An 18,458-nucleotide genomic window follows, 5' to 3' on the forward strand; every position below is an offset into this window, starting at 1 on the left:
TAATATATTATAAGCTGAACAGGCAGCTGAGAAAATTCAAGCAATTAATTTTCTAGAAGCATCCAATGTTTTTCATATAAAACTGCACACTCTACTTAAAGCAAAACATTTTACCCATAATCCCCTATAAAACTACCCCTATGTTTTTAAGGGGATGAGGATAAGGGCTCAATTTCAGCTTATAATAACAATGACAATCTTGATGTTGGACATTTCCAATATTATGGGATTTTGGAGGGTCAGTAAGCTGAGATCCACAGTTAGTCTCCTCAAATATCCCCAATTTCTAAGAAATGTCCTAGCATCCTGATTGTGATTGATTAAGTTAGTAATTCTAAAGGTAAAGCTCATGCTAGCGACTTTTTGTCTCTCTAGCAAGCTTCCACCACCTTACCAATACATAGTGTATTTATTTCTATTCTTCTTACCACGGATCCTGACCTGTCAACCTGAGTGCAAGATCGAACAATAATGCAGGTACTGTATGTCTGACACCCTTCCAATAAGAAACCAAAAAGTTGTTGGAACAAAACTTAATTTGGGGTTGCCTTATTACACAGTTGAAAGGGTTCATCTTGAAGCAATGATTTAGATAGTATCCTGTAGGAAAAATAAGCATCAAAGCATTTTGAATGTTATTTGTTATTCAGAAAAAATATACCTAAAGTTATACCTAGAATTCAGCACATGACAATAATTTATCATCCAAAATTTAAAATTAGAGTGAATTACAATACTACCTTTGCTTTTCTGACAAAGTCTTAAATTCAAGAGTCTTCTCATTCATAAAAGGCCATTAAGCCTTGTCATAAGCATAAACAAATAGAGAGTTAATATGCATTTAGTGTAAGCACGGGTTGTTTAACAGTCAGAGGAACAGATAAGACAGAGCTAGTCACCATTACCTTGGGCTTCTTCCAGTCATCCTGAGGTAGATATCATACAGGAATGCTGGGGCCTTATGGCTTACAGCAATCCAGTAATGATATAAAAGGTGATTGGAGGTTAGATTTACATTGGGCCGTCTGAAGGCCTGTTCGAGAGGATTCCTCTTGAAAGTGGAAATTACATGGTATTCTGAGGAAGAAAAGTTGTGCAACAGCTTTGATAATAACCATGTAATAAAGTTGTGAAAAAATCATGTTTTTATAAAGCAAAATATTTTACCAAAGATGTCAGAGTTTGCTCATATAAAAAAACTTTTCTACTCTCTATAGTAGCTAAGAGAATATGGGTATTAGACTGCTTAACCAAAGTGGTTTTTAGAACTGTCACTATTTATGAATTTTATTTAGATGAATGAATTTTTGCTAAAATTCACTCTTAAAAATCCTTTTAATTTTTTACATATGTCAGTTTACAATGTCACTTTCTATTTCACCTCTCACGATAGCTTCTTTCTTTCTGTTCCTCTTTCCAGATTCTTATTATTGTACTTACTTAAAAAAGAAAAGGAAAATCATCATCCTTTGCTTATGAATAATTAAGTTGCTCAAATTAACATACATCAACAACTTAAAACAACCCAAATTAACTTCTACTGTAAAATATTTAGTTATGCAAGATCAACACAATCAAATCAATAATCACCTATGTTAATACTTTAATGGAAATGTGTACTGAGATATTCAATAATGTTCAACTTAATTTTTACTGAACTTTACAACACAATGAAAGATTATTAAAAAACCCCACTCATTTAAAGTATTTTAAGATTATTAAAAGAAGACTTTTAAATATTATAATTATCATAAAAGTAAAATCTCCCTAGATTTTTTTTCCCTTATATGCTCTAAAGGTCAATCCTTAAATTGAAATAAAAATGCCCCAGAAAAACCTTAGCATAAAGGACATAAAAGATTTACTTTAACATCAAAGTTGATCTACAAGTGTAACAAAAATTGTTCAAGTAGAGGTAAAATAAGACTTATTATTAAATTAATGCCATAAATATATTTTACTTTAAATCTGAAAACATAAACCAACAACTTAAAAAAGAATTTCAGTAGGCTTTAAGTTATACTATTCCTATTTTAAAGCAAGTAACAGCATATACACAACCTGTTGTGAATTTTAAATTTAAATGAATTAATTAATAGAAAATATTCTAACAAAATGTATCCTACTTGCTAACTGCTTCATTTATTAATCTCTGGACCACTTGCTATCTCCTGTGATACACCAACTCTTGTAGTTGGAAGTGCTACTGCCTACGGATAGGCAACACTGAGAGTGCCCATGACAGAAAAAGAGCGGTTTCCATGCCACAGGTATTCACGAGGGCTGCTGCAAATGGCAGCAGAAAAACAGGAAGGGTCAGACGAGGGCAGGACAGGGAGGGAATACACAGCAAGGTATTTTTAAATTTGTAAAACAATATTATAAATGAGGCAGTACTGGTAGATATTCTTTTTTGGGACAGTGCTCTAACCAACTGAGCTACCCAGCCAGGGCCTGGTAAATATTCTTAAAATGGCAATTAAAATAAGAATAAATTGGTAACTCAGTGGCCTTAATGTCTTGTGGATTCTCATGACATTAAAAACTCAGAGAATATTTTAAGTTCTTTAAGATTTATTCTAACATTCAAAAACACAGGTAAAAGCATACCAACTTCACCCCAGTGGAAAGGATTAGTGCTGCCTGTTGTGCAATTATACACCATGATGTTCCTTGGTCTGAAAAAAAAAAAATCAAAGCAATGAAACACAAAAAGAGGCCAAACTTCTCCAATCTAAATCTTATATGATATTCAAGTAGGAAAAAATGAGGATGGGTACCTTTGCTACGTTATTTTTAAAATTATCCTTAAAAGATTAATTTTTGCATCTAAATATTTATACCCTTTTCCCCTCCCTTACCAACAATATTACTTATTTAAAAAATAGACTTTTTTCCTTTTAATATTTTTCTTCCTTCTATGGTAGAAGTGTCAGTTTTTAAATGTAAGAAAAACAAAAACAAATACTCTCAGCTCTTCCTAACCCCTTCCCAGTTTCAGAGGCTCTAGTTGAAAATATTATGGACCGAGTTCCCTTTTACCAGAAACCACAATCATATAGTCATATTCCTCCTTTTTTAAAATATAAAAAATACTGACTTCAAAAATAAGGACAGTTAATCAGAAAACAAAAGTTACTGAGAAGCTTAAAGTTTAGATGTTATGTGTAAATGTTACTACCCCCTTTTAAAAGGATGCCCATGACCCGATTAAAGTTGCTCTAGTGTGACATTTGTTATATGTAAGTCATTCTCTGAATTTTTAGCTCTTTATGCCAAGTTCATACCCAGCTTTAGTTTGGATTAAAAAAAATCATCGGGGGTAGGGTTCATTTTTACTGCCTAATGAACTTGTCTATCCTGTAGATAGTACATAAGAATTAATGTTAACTCTTAATTACTGCTGATGGAACCACTTGCTGTTATTGCCTGTAATATGCCAACTCTTACAGCTGGTAATGATAATGCTTATACATATTTGCATGGGAGTATCAGGACTGAGGTATTAACATAAGTCAGTAGCGGTTTTCCCTTCTGGGTTACTATATATTTAAAAAGGGACATTGTCACCTCATATACCTATTAACTCCGGAATACCAGGCTGCCGCAAGACTTGTGTTGACAACTACATCTACAGGAACAAGATCTGCAAGGGCATTGTTGGAGGCACGCATTGTTCGCAGAATTCCTTTCCCTGCCTTTGTTAAAATTAAAAACAACACCTTAAGATATATAAGCCAGAGTACATATATGATATAAAGATATACAGAAAACAGAAAAAATATATAGAATATTAAATAAATCAAAAGATTTACTTACCGCAATAAAAAGACCACTTGGTCCATTAAAGTTATCAATCCATCCCTAATACCAAAAATAAAAAAAGGTAGGCAGTTTAAAAATATTATGAAACTGGAGATTTATTATGTGACATGTCCAACTCCCCATATATATCTGGTAATTTTCTTTTAAGAACTAAAAATTAGACTAGATTCTATTTCTCTTCATCCCAAATAGAAACACTCCTTCCCTGGGATTGCAAGCGGCTAAGTAAAATCATTTTCAGGGGGTTACCTACTCTTCCATTAACTCTCTGCAAGGAGAATTTTTGAAAAAGGAGTTTATATCTGTCAAATACTTTTGCTAAATGAAGCCTGTTCAAGTTTTATTTTATGCAATTTACTGATGCAGTATCCTGACTGGGGGAAATGGTACATTACCCTCAAAATTACTTAATAAAACAGAGTAAAATAGAATTGCCAAAGCTACAAAAGGCATGCTATCACTTAACTACCATTATAGAAACCTAGATTTTCCCTAAATCAATTTATCTGTTAGTTTACATCTATGTTTCCTCTTACTCTAGGGATTCACAAATACCACACTGCCTTCCTTTTCTAGAGCAAATTCTCATAGAAATCTTTTAGCTTTCTTAGCTTGTAATCTATACAGGGAGGAGACTACAACTTGGAAGACTTCCCTCTTTTTGGTAGTAAAAAGCAAATTAAATAAGATGCTGAATATTCTCATCTCTATTCCCTTCACTTCTGCAAGGGAAGCTAATCAGCAAATAATTTTAAAAGTCAACAGATGCTGATGTGTCGAAAGTCCAAGCTTAGCAATCACAAAGGAAACTATCAACCACATTACAACTATGCTGTCAATCAAGACAACATCAGAATCTTTAACTTTCAATTAAGATTTTTAAAATGTTGATTTGCAATTTCTAAACACAGCATTAAATTAGAAATAAAAGTACCAGTGAAAGCATCTCAGTCTATGAATGGCAACAGCTTTGTCATCTTATACCATATTCAATAAATAACACCTGCTCTTAAATCAAACAACTGCCAACTCTTTAAATACAGAGTTATGACTTAAAATTTTCATTCCAATTATTTAAGAGATTTCTAACAACTTACTGGAAAAGGTTCTTTCCAACTGGCACCAACAATTGACGGCCTTACAATTGCCACATTTAGCTTTGCTCCTTCTTGTTGCACAATATATTCTGCCAATGCTTTTGTGTATATGTATGTATTAGGTCTGTCGCCTATTAATTTGGGTGTGATATCTTTTACTAGGCCATCATCCATCCACCTGGTAAACAAAGAAATTGCATGCAAAAAATTTTCAGATATTTTACAATAAAATAAAAAACCACTTACTTTGCATAGTCAAACATATCTGTTGCTCTGAGTCAAATGATTTAACAACTTTTATTAAAAATATGGAAGTTAGTTTTCCTTTCATTAAACATCAACAATAAGTCCACATCTTTTATACCCAATTTCTATATCCAAAAAAATCTGAAAACCTAGTGCTCTTTTGTAAATCATATGGTAGGTAGCAAAGCTGATCTAAAGTAATTTTTGATATTTTTTTAATACCACTTTGTGTGAATATTCATATACGTCATATGTGCTTGATCAGGGTCGCTACCCCAGACCTAACTGAACTTATTTTATATTATACTGTATATAGATTCTATTCTTTCCTAAAGTCCAAAAAATTCCAAAATATACCTGGCCACGTGGGTTTCAAATTAGGAATTATAGTTCTTTATATACCCACCAAACATCCCAACATATTATATACCTTTGCAATGAACATACATACAATTAATAGAAAGGTTCTAGTGCCCTCAACATTTAAGGTGAAGCACTGAAAACTGTATGTTCTCACTGACAAGACTACCAAAAACTAGGGTAAACAATAAAAATAACTTGAACCATGCTATAAAATTTCAATTAGAGGGTCATCTCCATCTGCAGTTATTCCTGTTGGAACCTTCTCAGTAGTTTACATGCCTCTGGTATTATATGCAGTATTTTGGTTGACACTGGTAATCATCTTCCTCTACCCCTAACAAGCCTGCCATGAAATGGGGTCTTAGGAATTTGGCTGCTTTTATCTCACGGCTCAGAAAGCTTACATTCTGTGGTCCCGGCCTTGTCACTCTTTTGTGTTGGAATTATACCGTCCCACTCACCCCTTTTACATTTCATAGCAGCAGCCCAAAACCTCCTGAGCAATACCTAACGTGAAGTAGAAAGTCCACCCATGAGCTGGTTCTGTTAGTAATGTGGTAATTACAAACTCCAGGGAGAGAAAAGGGGCTTTTCAATGTCAATTGCTTTTTACAAACAGGGAATGTCTATTCTCTCTAAGGCCGTGAATTTCCCCCCTCATAAAAGTCTGATAAAATAATTTTTAAAAAAAACAAAGCCATTAAGTATGTTGCACTACGGTTTAAAATTACTAATGGAAAAAAATATTTGATTTTGAGTCCTATGTTTTCAAAAATTAGATGTGAATGGGCAAAAAATACAAATATTTTGTTTCTTTAGGGAGGACATGTGGAAAGGGTTTGAGGATTTTGGATAGGAGAAGTATTTTGCAGAGCTATCAATATTCAAATAATTTTTTACAAAATAATAAAAGTATTTAAGCAGTGAAAAAATTCATTTGGCAACCTACTATGAAGTCATAAAATTCCTCCAATTTTCTCACTTTCTCTTTAAGAAAAGGTCTACTCTTATATCTGTAAAAGGAAGGTGGTTATATACTAGGTGATGTCTATGGTCTTTTCCAGTCTAAATATCTGATGCCAGTATATTATGTACTTGTTTTCAGATACTTTTCCCTTCCTGTCTACAAGGTTATATAGACATAATTGTATACTCACATTCTACTGACAGACCCTAATGACAGTCCTACTTAACTGATGAGGAAGCATAAAATAGATTGTCAAGACAAATTTTCTTTTCTATGTGGAAGTACTTTTTCTGTGTGAAAGGAAAAGAAAACTAACAAAACCTGAAAAGCACTTGCTAATCAATTTAGGAAAAACTGCACAGTGGAAACAACTTTGAAATATGGAAGAGATGCTGCTACATTAAAAGAAAAAACAACAAACTAGCTAAATGGAGGAAAGCCTTTAGCCAATAAGCCTCACTGCTCAATTATGTTTACAGACCCAATCCGTGAGTTATCCTAAAATTGTCAGATTTCTTTGAAAGCAAGGAAAAGAAGAAATAAAATTATAAGGATATATACTCTTTCTCAGCAACTTAAATATCTGAATATACCAACTATTAATAAGAGACAAAGTAAAAAGCTTCATTAACTTTCACTCAACTTCTAGAAATATTAAAAACTTCTGCCTACTGACATGTGAGGAAAATGAGGTAGATATTTAGGATCATCTATGAAATGGAGTCAGAAAACAGAAACCAGGAAATTATCCTAAGAATATCTTAGTAAACTCACATACTTATTAATTGTATTATTATAATCTGTCTGCTTTCTCATAATGATTAGCAGAAAAACCTTAAAGAAAAGGACTTACATGCTTATTTTGGGTGGCAACTTGAAGGAGCTAAGAGCACTCTGTAAGCACCCTTAGGAAGAAAAAAATTGGACTGAGAAAGCAGAGAATGATAACTAAGGAGATTAAAGTGGATAGAATCTCTGGGAAGAGAGAATACCTGAGGGGAAACAGATAAGAATAAAGAGGTAAAAGACTATGGGAATATTATACGAGGATTAACAAAAATGAAGGTATGATGGATACTGAAAGGTTTTTATAATTACAGTCTATAAAAGTAAAAAGATTTTTGTTTTTGCTCTGATCCTTATTGTTTGTTTCACTTGACGAGAAACCACAGGCTGAATGAAGCAAATGAAATCTTGGCCATGGTATAAGCATACTTCACTTACTCCATATCCAAATATTGATCATTCAATAATTGTTGATAGCATCCAAGTCCTCAGAAAGATGATAAACAGTAACACTAGAAGTATAAATTAAAGGATCATGATTCCTCTGATTCCCTAACAATTAAAGGTACCTCTACAGATACACTCTGTTGGGCAAAATAAAAAGGATAATCTTTTAATAAATTAGAAATTTTTTAGTGAATAAGTAGTTATTAGTTCCCATGGGTATAAGGCACTTAGTCACTAGGATTGATTGCCTGGGAAACAGAGTCCCTAATATCACGGAGAAGTTTGTTCAAAGGCCCCCTTCCAACCATCACACCTGGTCAAAAGTGAAAGCTCCACACTAAATGACACCAACAGTCGTTTATATAAATCTATACAATTAAAAAACCCACAGTAGATATATAATTCTGTTGAATAAACAAGAGATAAATGTGTATGTGTGCACATGAAACTGGGTGAAGAGGGAGAAACTGAAATTGATGAAGAGATAGTATCTACATAAACTTGGATCCAAAGTTTTAGGATCAAAGCAAATATATATAAATTTCAAACAAACATACTCTAAAGAATCAATCAGTTTCTTGGGATCCACAGGAGGCGGATAGACTACTTCATCAATATGCTTTCGATTGCAGTAGGCGTATGCTGTTGACACATACATGAACACCTCCATATTCTTCATTTGTTGTGCAAGGAGAATAAGCTGTTGTGTAGCAATCACATTTAACTGAACAGCATCTCTGTAAGAGAAAAAGTGACAAAAAAAAATTGGGAAGCTATGTCATTTATTTCACCTGCTTAAAAACAAATCTTATTTCCATTAGAGATAGACAAGAGACAGAGATTGTTTCTTTGCAACTGATCCCTTACCTCCAATCTGTGTATTTTATTTCAATAAGAAGTATATCCATTCTATCACTAATGTTTAGAAAGAAATATTTTCTGATTATAAAATAAATATCATTAGAATTTTTTAAATAAAGTACAAATTAAATTTTTTAATTATCCAAAAATAAACACAGATCATTTCTGTGTCTTTGGTTTTTCTGTATCCATTCTGAAGTCATGTTAGACTTCTTTTGCATCCTGATTTCATGAAATGGATGTACCACAAGAAGAAATTAGAATGGTTAAATAATCTTAAAATGCTAATGCAGAGTCACCAATAAGTAAAACAGTCTAAGAAAACTCAGAAACATTAAATTATAATGACATATACCCAAATAAAAGCATGTTTATTTCCTTCCTTGTAACAATTAATCCCAACATCTTTTTAACACTAGTTACAAAAGGGGTATTATAATAAAACTGGTACACATGTTAAGAGTTACATACAAGACCCCAAAATAATCTATATATTTCCCCCTATAAGTTTATTAGAAATACTTCCACAAATACAAAAGTAAGTATGCAGGGAAAAAAATCAATGAAACATTATCTAGTAATAACAGTAACCTAGAGAGCCCAAATAGTCACTGTGAATAAAACGATTTAATACCGTTGGTGTTTTATCACAATGAACGAATATAGCTGTTAAAATACTTATGAGAAATATAATACATGGAAAATCTACATGAATATTTAAAAAGTACATATACTATGAAGTGAAGCAAGGCTAAGAACAAGACTCTGGAATAAGACCTGGGTTCAAATCCTAGCTTGGCCTATTTATCAGCCTGGATTAGGCAACCTAGTAAAGTCACTCAAGCACCCAGGCCTCAGTTTCCTCATCTTCAGATGGAATCTACTTAATAGGATTTGTATAAAATTAAATGAAATAAATAATTTACAAGTATTTAGCATTATTCCTAATAGAGTCCCAAGTAGGAATTCGATAAATATTACATAAAGTAATGAGATGGTGGGTCGTTTTTGCTTTCTATTAAACTTGTTTACTGCTTGGTATTTGAAGGGGAAAAAAGTTGAAACACTCAATACCAGTAATACTGTGATAAAACTGGCAGGGCACCACACCATTACTGACACTGTAACTGATATAACTAATCCAAAAGAGACTAGGACAGAGTACCAGAAATTACAGAAATGATAGTTATTAATCTAGTTAACATACTAAAATTAACTCAGAGGAAAAATTTGTTCTTACCCAAATTTTTCAAACAGAAACTAAAATTCCCTAAATTTGCTGTACTAAGTGAACATTACATAAAGTATGCTATATCAACATGATGGATTATCATATTATGAAAGTTTTAACTACTGAAAAAATTAGAATAGGAAAATTGCTTCTATAAGTAAAAGTTGAAATTCTATGTTTACATTTCATGTAAAACCATATATGTTCAAAGATAAATCACAAGAAAAAAATTTAAAAACATAAAACGTTCTGAATACTTTCTAAAATTCTTACATTTACTTAACAAAAACATCCAGTCATTCTTTTAAGTTGCCAGGATATATCACAGATAGAATCTGGTCCACTTGACTATAAAGCAGTGCTTTGAAGTCTATCACATTTGCAAAACAATGTTTTGGAAGAGGTATACAGAGAATATTCTGTTACAGGTTCCTAAGGACGGGACAACAAGTTCTGGGTCACCAGGAACAAGAAATAATTCACAAAAGGAAAAACTCCTGTGTCTTATTTTTCTCCTAATTTAACAGCATCCACGAGCCTATGAAAACATATCAGAAGGAAATTTTTAAAAAATAATTGGGTTGGGGTCTTACAATCATGAGTGTATCTTTTTTCTTCCTTATCTCAACTGAGGTGGGAAATCTGTTCAAATGGAAATCTGGCAGAAAAGACATTTGACAGAGGAGAGGATACTATCCACTAGAATGCGAGGCACTGTGCTATTTTCTTTTTCATTTGCAAAATAATAGGGGTAAGGACAGTAATGTTTTAGGAGCAGAACACAAAGGATATTCTGTTCCTGAGGATGGTGACAAGTTTCTGGGTCACTGGAAATAAGGAATAACTTGTGAGAGGAAACACCCTGGTACCTTTCTATCCCTCCACCCACCCCCTTTCCCTTCCATCTGTACCTGAGAGCCCAAACCTGAGTATCACTGCCAGGCTAGTCACCTCACTCTATTTTATCACCATCCAATTTCTCCTCCACTGAAATTCAGGCTAAGACCCTGACATGTTAGATCAGAAAGCATTTAGTACTAAACAAAAATAATGGTTTCATTATGGTTTGGTTAAGTGGAGCCATAAATGCATACTAAGTAACAGTGGCTGTGGGGTAGGGGTGGGGGTAAATGAACACATTTTGGTAATTATGGTCCACCATTAACAGAGAAACTACAAAGAAAGAAAGAGAAAGAAAAAGAAAGAAAAGAAAAGGAGAGAGGCCCTGGCTGGTGTGGCTCAGTGGGTTAAGCACTGGCCTGCAAACCAAAGGGTTGCCGGTTTGATTCCCAGTTAGGGCACATGGCTGGGTTGCTGGCCAGGTCCCCAGTCGGGGGGGGGGGGGGGGGGGGGTGAGAGGCAACCACACATTGTTGTTTCTCTCCCTCTCTGTCTCCCTCCCTTCCTCTCTCTCTATAAATAAATGAGGGAGGGAGGAGAGAATGGAAAGAGGGGAGGGGGTGGGAAATGGGGAGGAGCAGGGAGAGGGGAAAAATGGGGAGGAGAGGGGAAGGGAAGGAAGGAAATGGGGAGAGGGAGGGGTGGGGGAGGAGAAGGGGTGAGGAGGGGTAGGAAATTTGAGCAGCTAGTAAATTTTCTTGTTCATCTGTCTTCTATAGACATGCTGGGTTGTTCAAAATCTATGTCGACAATACTTCCAAGACTTTTAAACCAGAGATCTCACACTTTGCAGGACAGACACCTGAGAGCTTATTAAAAATGCAGATTGTTGGAACTCATCCTCAGGCCCTTTTTAAAGTCTGAGGTGAAGCCTGTGAAACTGCATTTTAAGTAAGTTCCCCAGGCCATTCTGATCTCTCCTTCCCCTCTTCCCCACCTCTGAGAAAGTGCTACCTAGATAAGACTTCATCAATAATTGCTCATTTTTAAAAACTTAATGAAGATATAGACACAGATGTCTAGGCACCAATTAATTTTAGGGTAGGGGACTCACACACTTGCAATTTAAACCACATCCAAGGCTCTTGCTAAAAATGTTACTTTTCAGTAACTCCTTATTTTCTATCCTAATATATCTCCTCTATTAGGCTGTGTGGACTTTGCAAATAGAAATCTGTGGGCAATTTATCTTGGTTTTTCCCAAAATATTGGGTATAATGAGCCATTTTTTATTTGTGGGTTAACTTAAAAAGCAGTTATAAAGACTAACTTTTATAAGTAGTTATCACAAGCCAATCTACAGTATTTTACAATGCCTAGCACAAATCTAATGCTGTAGTATCACCATTACAACTGCTTCACAGGAAACAATAATTTCAATGATGACACATCAGTCAGCAAACATACATGCTTTGACAAGGAAGAGAGAACAATAAATTTTCTTGTTCACTTGCCTACCCCATCCTCTATGGTATCTCTAGTAAAAGAAGAAAGAATAATCATGAAAAGATTCCCCTTTAATTAACGGTAGCCTTGCTTACCCCAGGGGAACAGAAAAAGAGAAGAAGGTACCCTGAAAGCACTATACTTCGGTCCTTCTCATAAAAGCTAGTTTGAGGAGTTTCCCTCTAATTAATGTTGTCTGTTCCAATGTAGACTATACACACCACAAGTATCTAGTATCTATATACTTTTTTCTTGAAAATAATTTCTAAAGGCTGTGTGACCTCTTTTCTTTTGGTTATGAAAAAAATTAATTAAAAAATCATAAAAGCTAGCACTGTGGGGGGGAAACACCTTTTGACTATTTCATACTAAAAACCTACCTGTAATTACACTATCCAAAGATAATTGGCAAATATCGAAAGATATGTCTATAAATACAGAGACACACACATTTTATGAAAATATGATTATACAATAGTTCTTATAAGAAGATTCTTTTGTCAATTTTCAATCATGAACACATAATAGCTACATAAAAAGAAAAAGTAAATAATAAATTATTATCACTAGATAATAAAGTTAAGATTAGAATTAAGGTATGTGATTCCAAAGCTCACCACCTTTCCAATATACAGTGCTGCCTCAGCTTCCTCAAATATAATACAGATTTGCCTAGACTATTATGGTGGGTAACTGCGTGGAATAAAATAGAGGATGAGAAAATACCAAATAACCTAAAAACTATAAAGCACTATTACAGAAATGTAACCGACTATTTTATAGCACCCTCACCTGGAATATAGGCAAAACACATCATAATGCTTTGGCATTTGAACTGTCACATTATATAATGTCAAGGTTTATACTTCTATATTAAAAACAATATTGGGGATAATCTCAATTTAATTAATCAGAATTTAATTGAAAAGCATTTTAAGAAAAAGGCCTTCAAATAACTGTGAAACCTAATGAAGTCTGCACCAATTTAACTGGCATAAGACCATACGATTAGATTAACATTGTAACACTATTTTTTGACATACCACCAAAAAGAATGCTCTGAATTAAACATCATTATTTGAAATGCATATTTGTTAAATTTTCTCAAAATAGTAAACATTTAGAATGCTTTTTTTTCTTTTTTTGGAAACAGGTATCTTGAAGGAAGTTCAAATCATTTTTTAAATTAAAATTACGTCCAATGTACCTTACCCCTAACACTGCTAACAAAGTTTTAAAACAAAAACAAGGTATGGCTTAAATTTATAAGCTGTTTTGTCTAACTCTGCAAACCTGAGCCTAATTTTAGAAATTTTCAGATGGATATATGTGGAGTAGAAAAATAAAGCTGCTGAAAGAATGGAGGGGAGAGGAAACAAACACTATTAGCTGTTAAGACTAAAACTCAGACCTAAGGTGAACTTTTCTTTCTTCTACTCCATAAGTCCCATTTTTTTGCCTTTCCCCTGTCCCATAATTACATGCATGGCAACTTCTTCTAATAAATATACACTAGTTATCCAATGTCTTTAAACTGATAACAAGAGAAAGGAAATCCTTTTCTTACTATGTAGGACACTGAAAAGCTACAAGTTTCAAATCACTATCAAAACAACCTGACTGAAAAGTAGAATTCAAATTAGATCTTTTAACCATGCTGAAGTTCAAATATCAGAGAAATACCTTTACTTACCTTAAATTTTCATTAAACCTTACTGTAGCTGCACAGTGGAATATAATATTGGTGGAGTCTATGATGATCTCTTTATCTTCTTCACTGAGAGCCAGTTGAGGTTGGGTAAGTTCACTGCTGATTGCTACAATTTTCTCCCTAAATTCTGGATTTTCATCTCTCAATCTGTCAAAGAGCTATCAAAGAGGAAGAAACAGCTTAGGGCAGTATTTCTGAACTTTCTAAAACCCATTATCACCTCCCTTTTAGTTTTAACATTTCAACTATGCAAATCCTGATGTTGCTATTCTTAACTGTTAATCATTCTGTACTGAAAACACACTATGAGGCCCATGTTACTTTCCCCATTTCATAAATGAGGAATCAGGGAGGTTAAACAACTTGCTCAAGATACAGAGCTGGTAGTTTATAGAGATAAATATGAACTGTCCACTCCTTTGTTGATATTATATTATATTATCCCTCAGAATAGACTGAAGCAGTACAACTATCAGGACGGTGTTTAAAATGCTCATTCAGATTTCTAAAATCCAGACTTTAATTTACAAGGTAAAACTAGACAAGTAAATAAGCAATTAAAATACAATGTAGCTGTATTTTACATTTTACAAACTGTAAAATACAGTGTAACTGGGCAGTGCTATGGGACTGCCCAGGAGAAACCACTAATGCAGCTTGGTAAAGACCTGAGACTGTATAGAAGATTAGTGTTCCTGGCAGAGAAAGTACTATGTATAACCACTTAGAAGTGAGAGAGGATTGATATATTTGAGAAATTAAAAATAATTCACTAGGCTTGGCCAATGACTGGATATGAGGGATAAGGAATGTAAACTCCATGAGGAGTGGGACAATATCTATTTGCTTATTAGCACACAGGCCCTCAACAGAGTGTTTGGCAAGACATAAGACAGCTGTTAAGGAAATAAATTCACTAGGTGGAAAATACTGGAAGTAAAAGAAGTACAGTTACAAAGATTCAAGTTTTTGAAGGTTTTTTCAAAAACTGTTTTGTGAATGTTGAGCATGAAGTGCCTATCCCCAGAAGACAGGTCTAGCAAAGGTAACTGGCTCTGTTGGTCTGCAGTTAACGGAAGAGAGAGCCAGACGGATAAAGATTTTACTCACCACACACAGGTAGCCCTGGGAACAGCAGTGATAGGTACTCAAGGTCCAGACTGTATAAAGCTTTTTCCAAATCCAATTTAAAACACAACCATCTAACATAAAACAGTGCTCAGTAATCACCTAACTGGAACTACTTTGAAGAAATCAAGACCTAGAACCAAACTTTGAAGAATATCAGTATTTAAGGAGTTAAGCAGAGAAAAAAGAACCTGAGGAATGACCAGAGAAGTACTTTTAACACCTTGAATATTTTATTTCATTTTTTTCATTCTCTCAGATTGCCAATGACCTTAAATTCCCCTCCCTATCAGGTATCTCCACCAAGACATGATCATGCTGATCCACAAGTTACATCACAAACTTGATACTCTTCCCTTTTCTAGCCACTATCTCTTTATCCAATACCACTTTTCCCCAATGGTACCCCAATTAGTCCTTACTTTATTAAGTTCACTATTACCCTCTTTTATACACTTTATTCCCCTTCCAGAATTTATTTCATGGTCAACTATTCTAATTTAATCCTCACCATCCAATGGAGTTTCTTTTCCCCGAGACATTCTTATAATCAGTAGTTCTCAACTTGGTGCAATTTTTGCTTCCAGGGAATACTTGGGTCTGCAGACATTTTTGGTTGTCACAACTGGGAGGGTGAGGGAAGGAAAAAGCTGGCATCTAGTGGGTAGATGCCAGGAATGGTGTTGTCACCCTACAAAGCACAGGACAGCTTCCCATAACAAAGGAGTTTCTGGCTCAAAATGTCACTAGTCCTGAAACTGAGAAACTCTACCATAAGACAATGTCCCACTATGGTATATACTCTTTGCCCCTGCTCTTTATTCCTGTGTCAAAATCATTACAGGCTTCCCTAAAAGTTTCTTACTAACTTTAAGTGTACATTCACTGCTACCTGACATAAAAAGGATTCATTTTAGTGATTCAGCAGTAATGCAACACATAATCGAGAATAGGTGGCCCTAGCATTAAGTGGCAGGATGTACTAAGCAGGAATTAAAAAACATAAGAAAAATGATATAATTTATGGAGTATTCTAGGGAAATATTTAGACAAATATTTTGGAACAATGCATTTTTATGTTGAATATAATGTCCGTATGTTTAGGTTAAACCAAAAAAGTTCAGTAAAATTATAAGCTTTAAGTAGAAGATACTTTCTTTACAAATCACTGTGGAGAAAAAGTTTTAGAAGCACTGCACTGGAGACCCCAGAGAGGAGGCCCAAATATTTCACATTATACTCAGGTCCTCACTTTCAACCAAGACATCAGCTTCAATAACTGCTCCTATCCAATCTCACTTGACACCTTTACCTTTCCTCTTTCCTCTTAAGAACTCTCTCCACTATAGGCTCCATTAAAGTAGGGTCTTTATCTCATGTATCCCCAAAGTAAACCCCTTGAATCAAGTCAACTGCCTAGCACTAAGTAGGCACAATAAATGTTTTCTGAAAAATAAAAAATGAATAAGAATAAATACTGTAATCAAAACTCCTTCTGGGGATATACCTACAGAGTTAGATTCCTCACGCGTACCAAATCTGAGCTTAAAGCATTCTAATAACTTTTGTTTCTGACCCCAACTTCATTCTCTGAATCTTTACTGCCAAGCTCAGGTTCAAATTAATTTTGAATGTCTGTAAAAGTCCAATCATACCTTAAAATATGAACATTTGCCCCAACCAGGTATATCCATAAAAATGTGCCAGCAGGCTGTCCCCAAATGGTCTACACAACACTGTACACTGTTACTCAGCAGCAGTTCTCAAGTGTGGTCTAAGGGTCCTAGGAGTCTCCAAGACTATTTTAGGTAGTTCACAAGGTCAAAACTATTTTCATACTAACACTAAGACATTATCTGCATTTTTCACTTTCCTTCTCTCACAAGTGTAGACAGGAATTTTCCAAAGGCTGTATGTGTGATGACAACATCACTCTGACAGCTAATGGAATGTATATTCTTTACTTTAAAAATTTCTCGTATATTCTCTACTTTAAAAATTACTGTTTTTTATTTCTACTATGATAAATATCAAGAAGATATTTGAAGCAAAACCTCACAAAACAAAACCTCTTTAAAGTCCCTGATAACTGAAGAGTGTTAAGGGGTCCAGAAACCTAAAGTTTGAGAATCGCACTGTCCTCAGGAAATAAACAGGATCTTTCAACCTATTTGGCAGGTATAAAAAAGTAGTCATAATGTAGTGATATCAATCTGTGTCATGCTGTAGTCAATCTACTAATTCAAATAATTTTCTCAAGAGTTACAATTAAAATCTCTGGAAAATAAGCTAGAAATTATATCATGTTTTTAAAACATGTCCCTACACTAGTTTACCAAATGGTTTTCATTTTTAAATCACAGGGAACAGAGCTCAGTCTATCTTCTCACTTCTTGGGGGAAAAACTGAAAATGAACTTTGCACCTACCATACTTTAAGATGGCAAATTCTTCTAACATAGTTATTTTACTTATGTTGGTAATATTGAAATATTAACTCCCATCTTTTAAAAATAAATAGAAACTTCATGTGATCATTCTTTGAGTTTAAAGTTAATACAAGCGACACTTTTCTCACATGTTAAGTATAAATTTTTATTTGTGTGAAGCCCTCTTTCTCAGGTCAAACTAGCAAAAATTTGAAAGAATAATAAACTAGTGATTTTATTGTATTTTAGGAGGCAGAGAGCTCTGCAGAGGAGTGTTGGTACAGAATACTCTAGCACTTAATAGTTACTTTACGTGCTTTATTCAGCTCCCAGTAAAATAAAAATCAGAGCTTGTCCTGACACTCTTTCCACCTATCAAGCAGTTCCCATCTCAAGGCTTTGTCCCTTGCCATTTCCTCTGCTTTGAACAATCTTCCTCCATATTCCCACAAGGATTCTTCCTCACTTCATTCAGATCTCTGCCCAAATGTCATCTCGGAGAACGTTTCTGATCATCGAATCTAAAGTAGCATCTCTATCACTTTCTAGCCCCTTTATCTGCTTTCTTTTATCTGCTTTCCTTTTCTGCATAGCATATATCACAATTCAACATGTTATATAATTGTTAACTTGTCTCCCTAACTAGAATGAAAATTCCCTGAATGCTGGGACTTTTATTTTGTTCACTGCTATATCTCTGGTAACCTGAACAGCCCCTAGAATATAGCAGGGCTCCATATCTTTGTGGCGGGAGGGAGGCACACAAGTACATGAGAGTTTGGGGCAATGGGGAAGAATGTTACAAACGTGTTAGTAGCTATTTGAGTTATACTTTTACTGAGTAACTCAAAAAAGTAGAATATTTTTTTAAATAATTCAGAGAAAATTAGTTTTTCCAGAAGTAAGAATTATTTAAAGTTTTCATGTGGGGACAAACTAAGTTAATAAAGAATAGAGACACAGGTAAATATTTTTATTCTTTAACTCATTATTAATAGTATCGAATAATTTATTTTTATACT

General features: G+C 34.2%; 1 protein-coding gene across 1 annotated transcript in view; it reads right to left on the reverse strand.

Moving 5' to 3' along the window:
• The window catches only part of FAR1 (fatty acyl-CoA reductase 1), a 52,641-nt gene that overhangs the window by 14,798 nt on the left and 19,385 nt on the right, over positions 1-18,458 (reverse strand). The window contains exons 3-9 of the mRNA XM_054586073.1: positions 13,863-14,038; positions 8,289-8,468; positions 4,923-5,100; positions 3,820-3,864; positions 3,580-3,698; positions 2,611-2,678; positions 906-1,077 (exon numbers count right to left, since the gene is read on the reverse strand). Of these exons, the coding sequence (XP_054442048.1) occupies positions 906-1,077; positions 2,611-2,678; positions 3,580-3,698; positions 3,820-3,864; positions 4,923-5,100; positions 8,289-8,468; positions 13,863-14,038 (938 nt within the window). The remainder of the gene's footprint in view (positions 1-905; positions 1,078-2,610; positions 2,679-3,579; positions 3,699-3,819; positions 3,865-4,922; positions 5,101-8,288; positions 8,469-13,862; positions 14,039-18,458) is intronic.

This window comes from Pteronotus mesoamericanus, unplaced genomic scaffold (genome assembly GCF_021234165.1).
Source record: "Pteronotus mesoamericanus isolate MK-2021 breed Mesoamerican mustached bat unplaced genomic scaffold, CSHL_Meso_final contig_90, whole genome shotgun sequence".
Classification (NCBI taxonomy): Eukaryota; Metazoa; Chordata; class Mammalia; order Chiroptera; family Mormoopidae; genus Pteronotus; species Pteronotus mesoamericanus.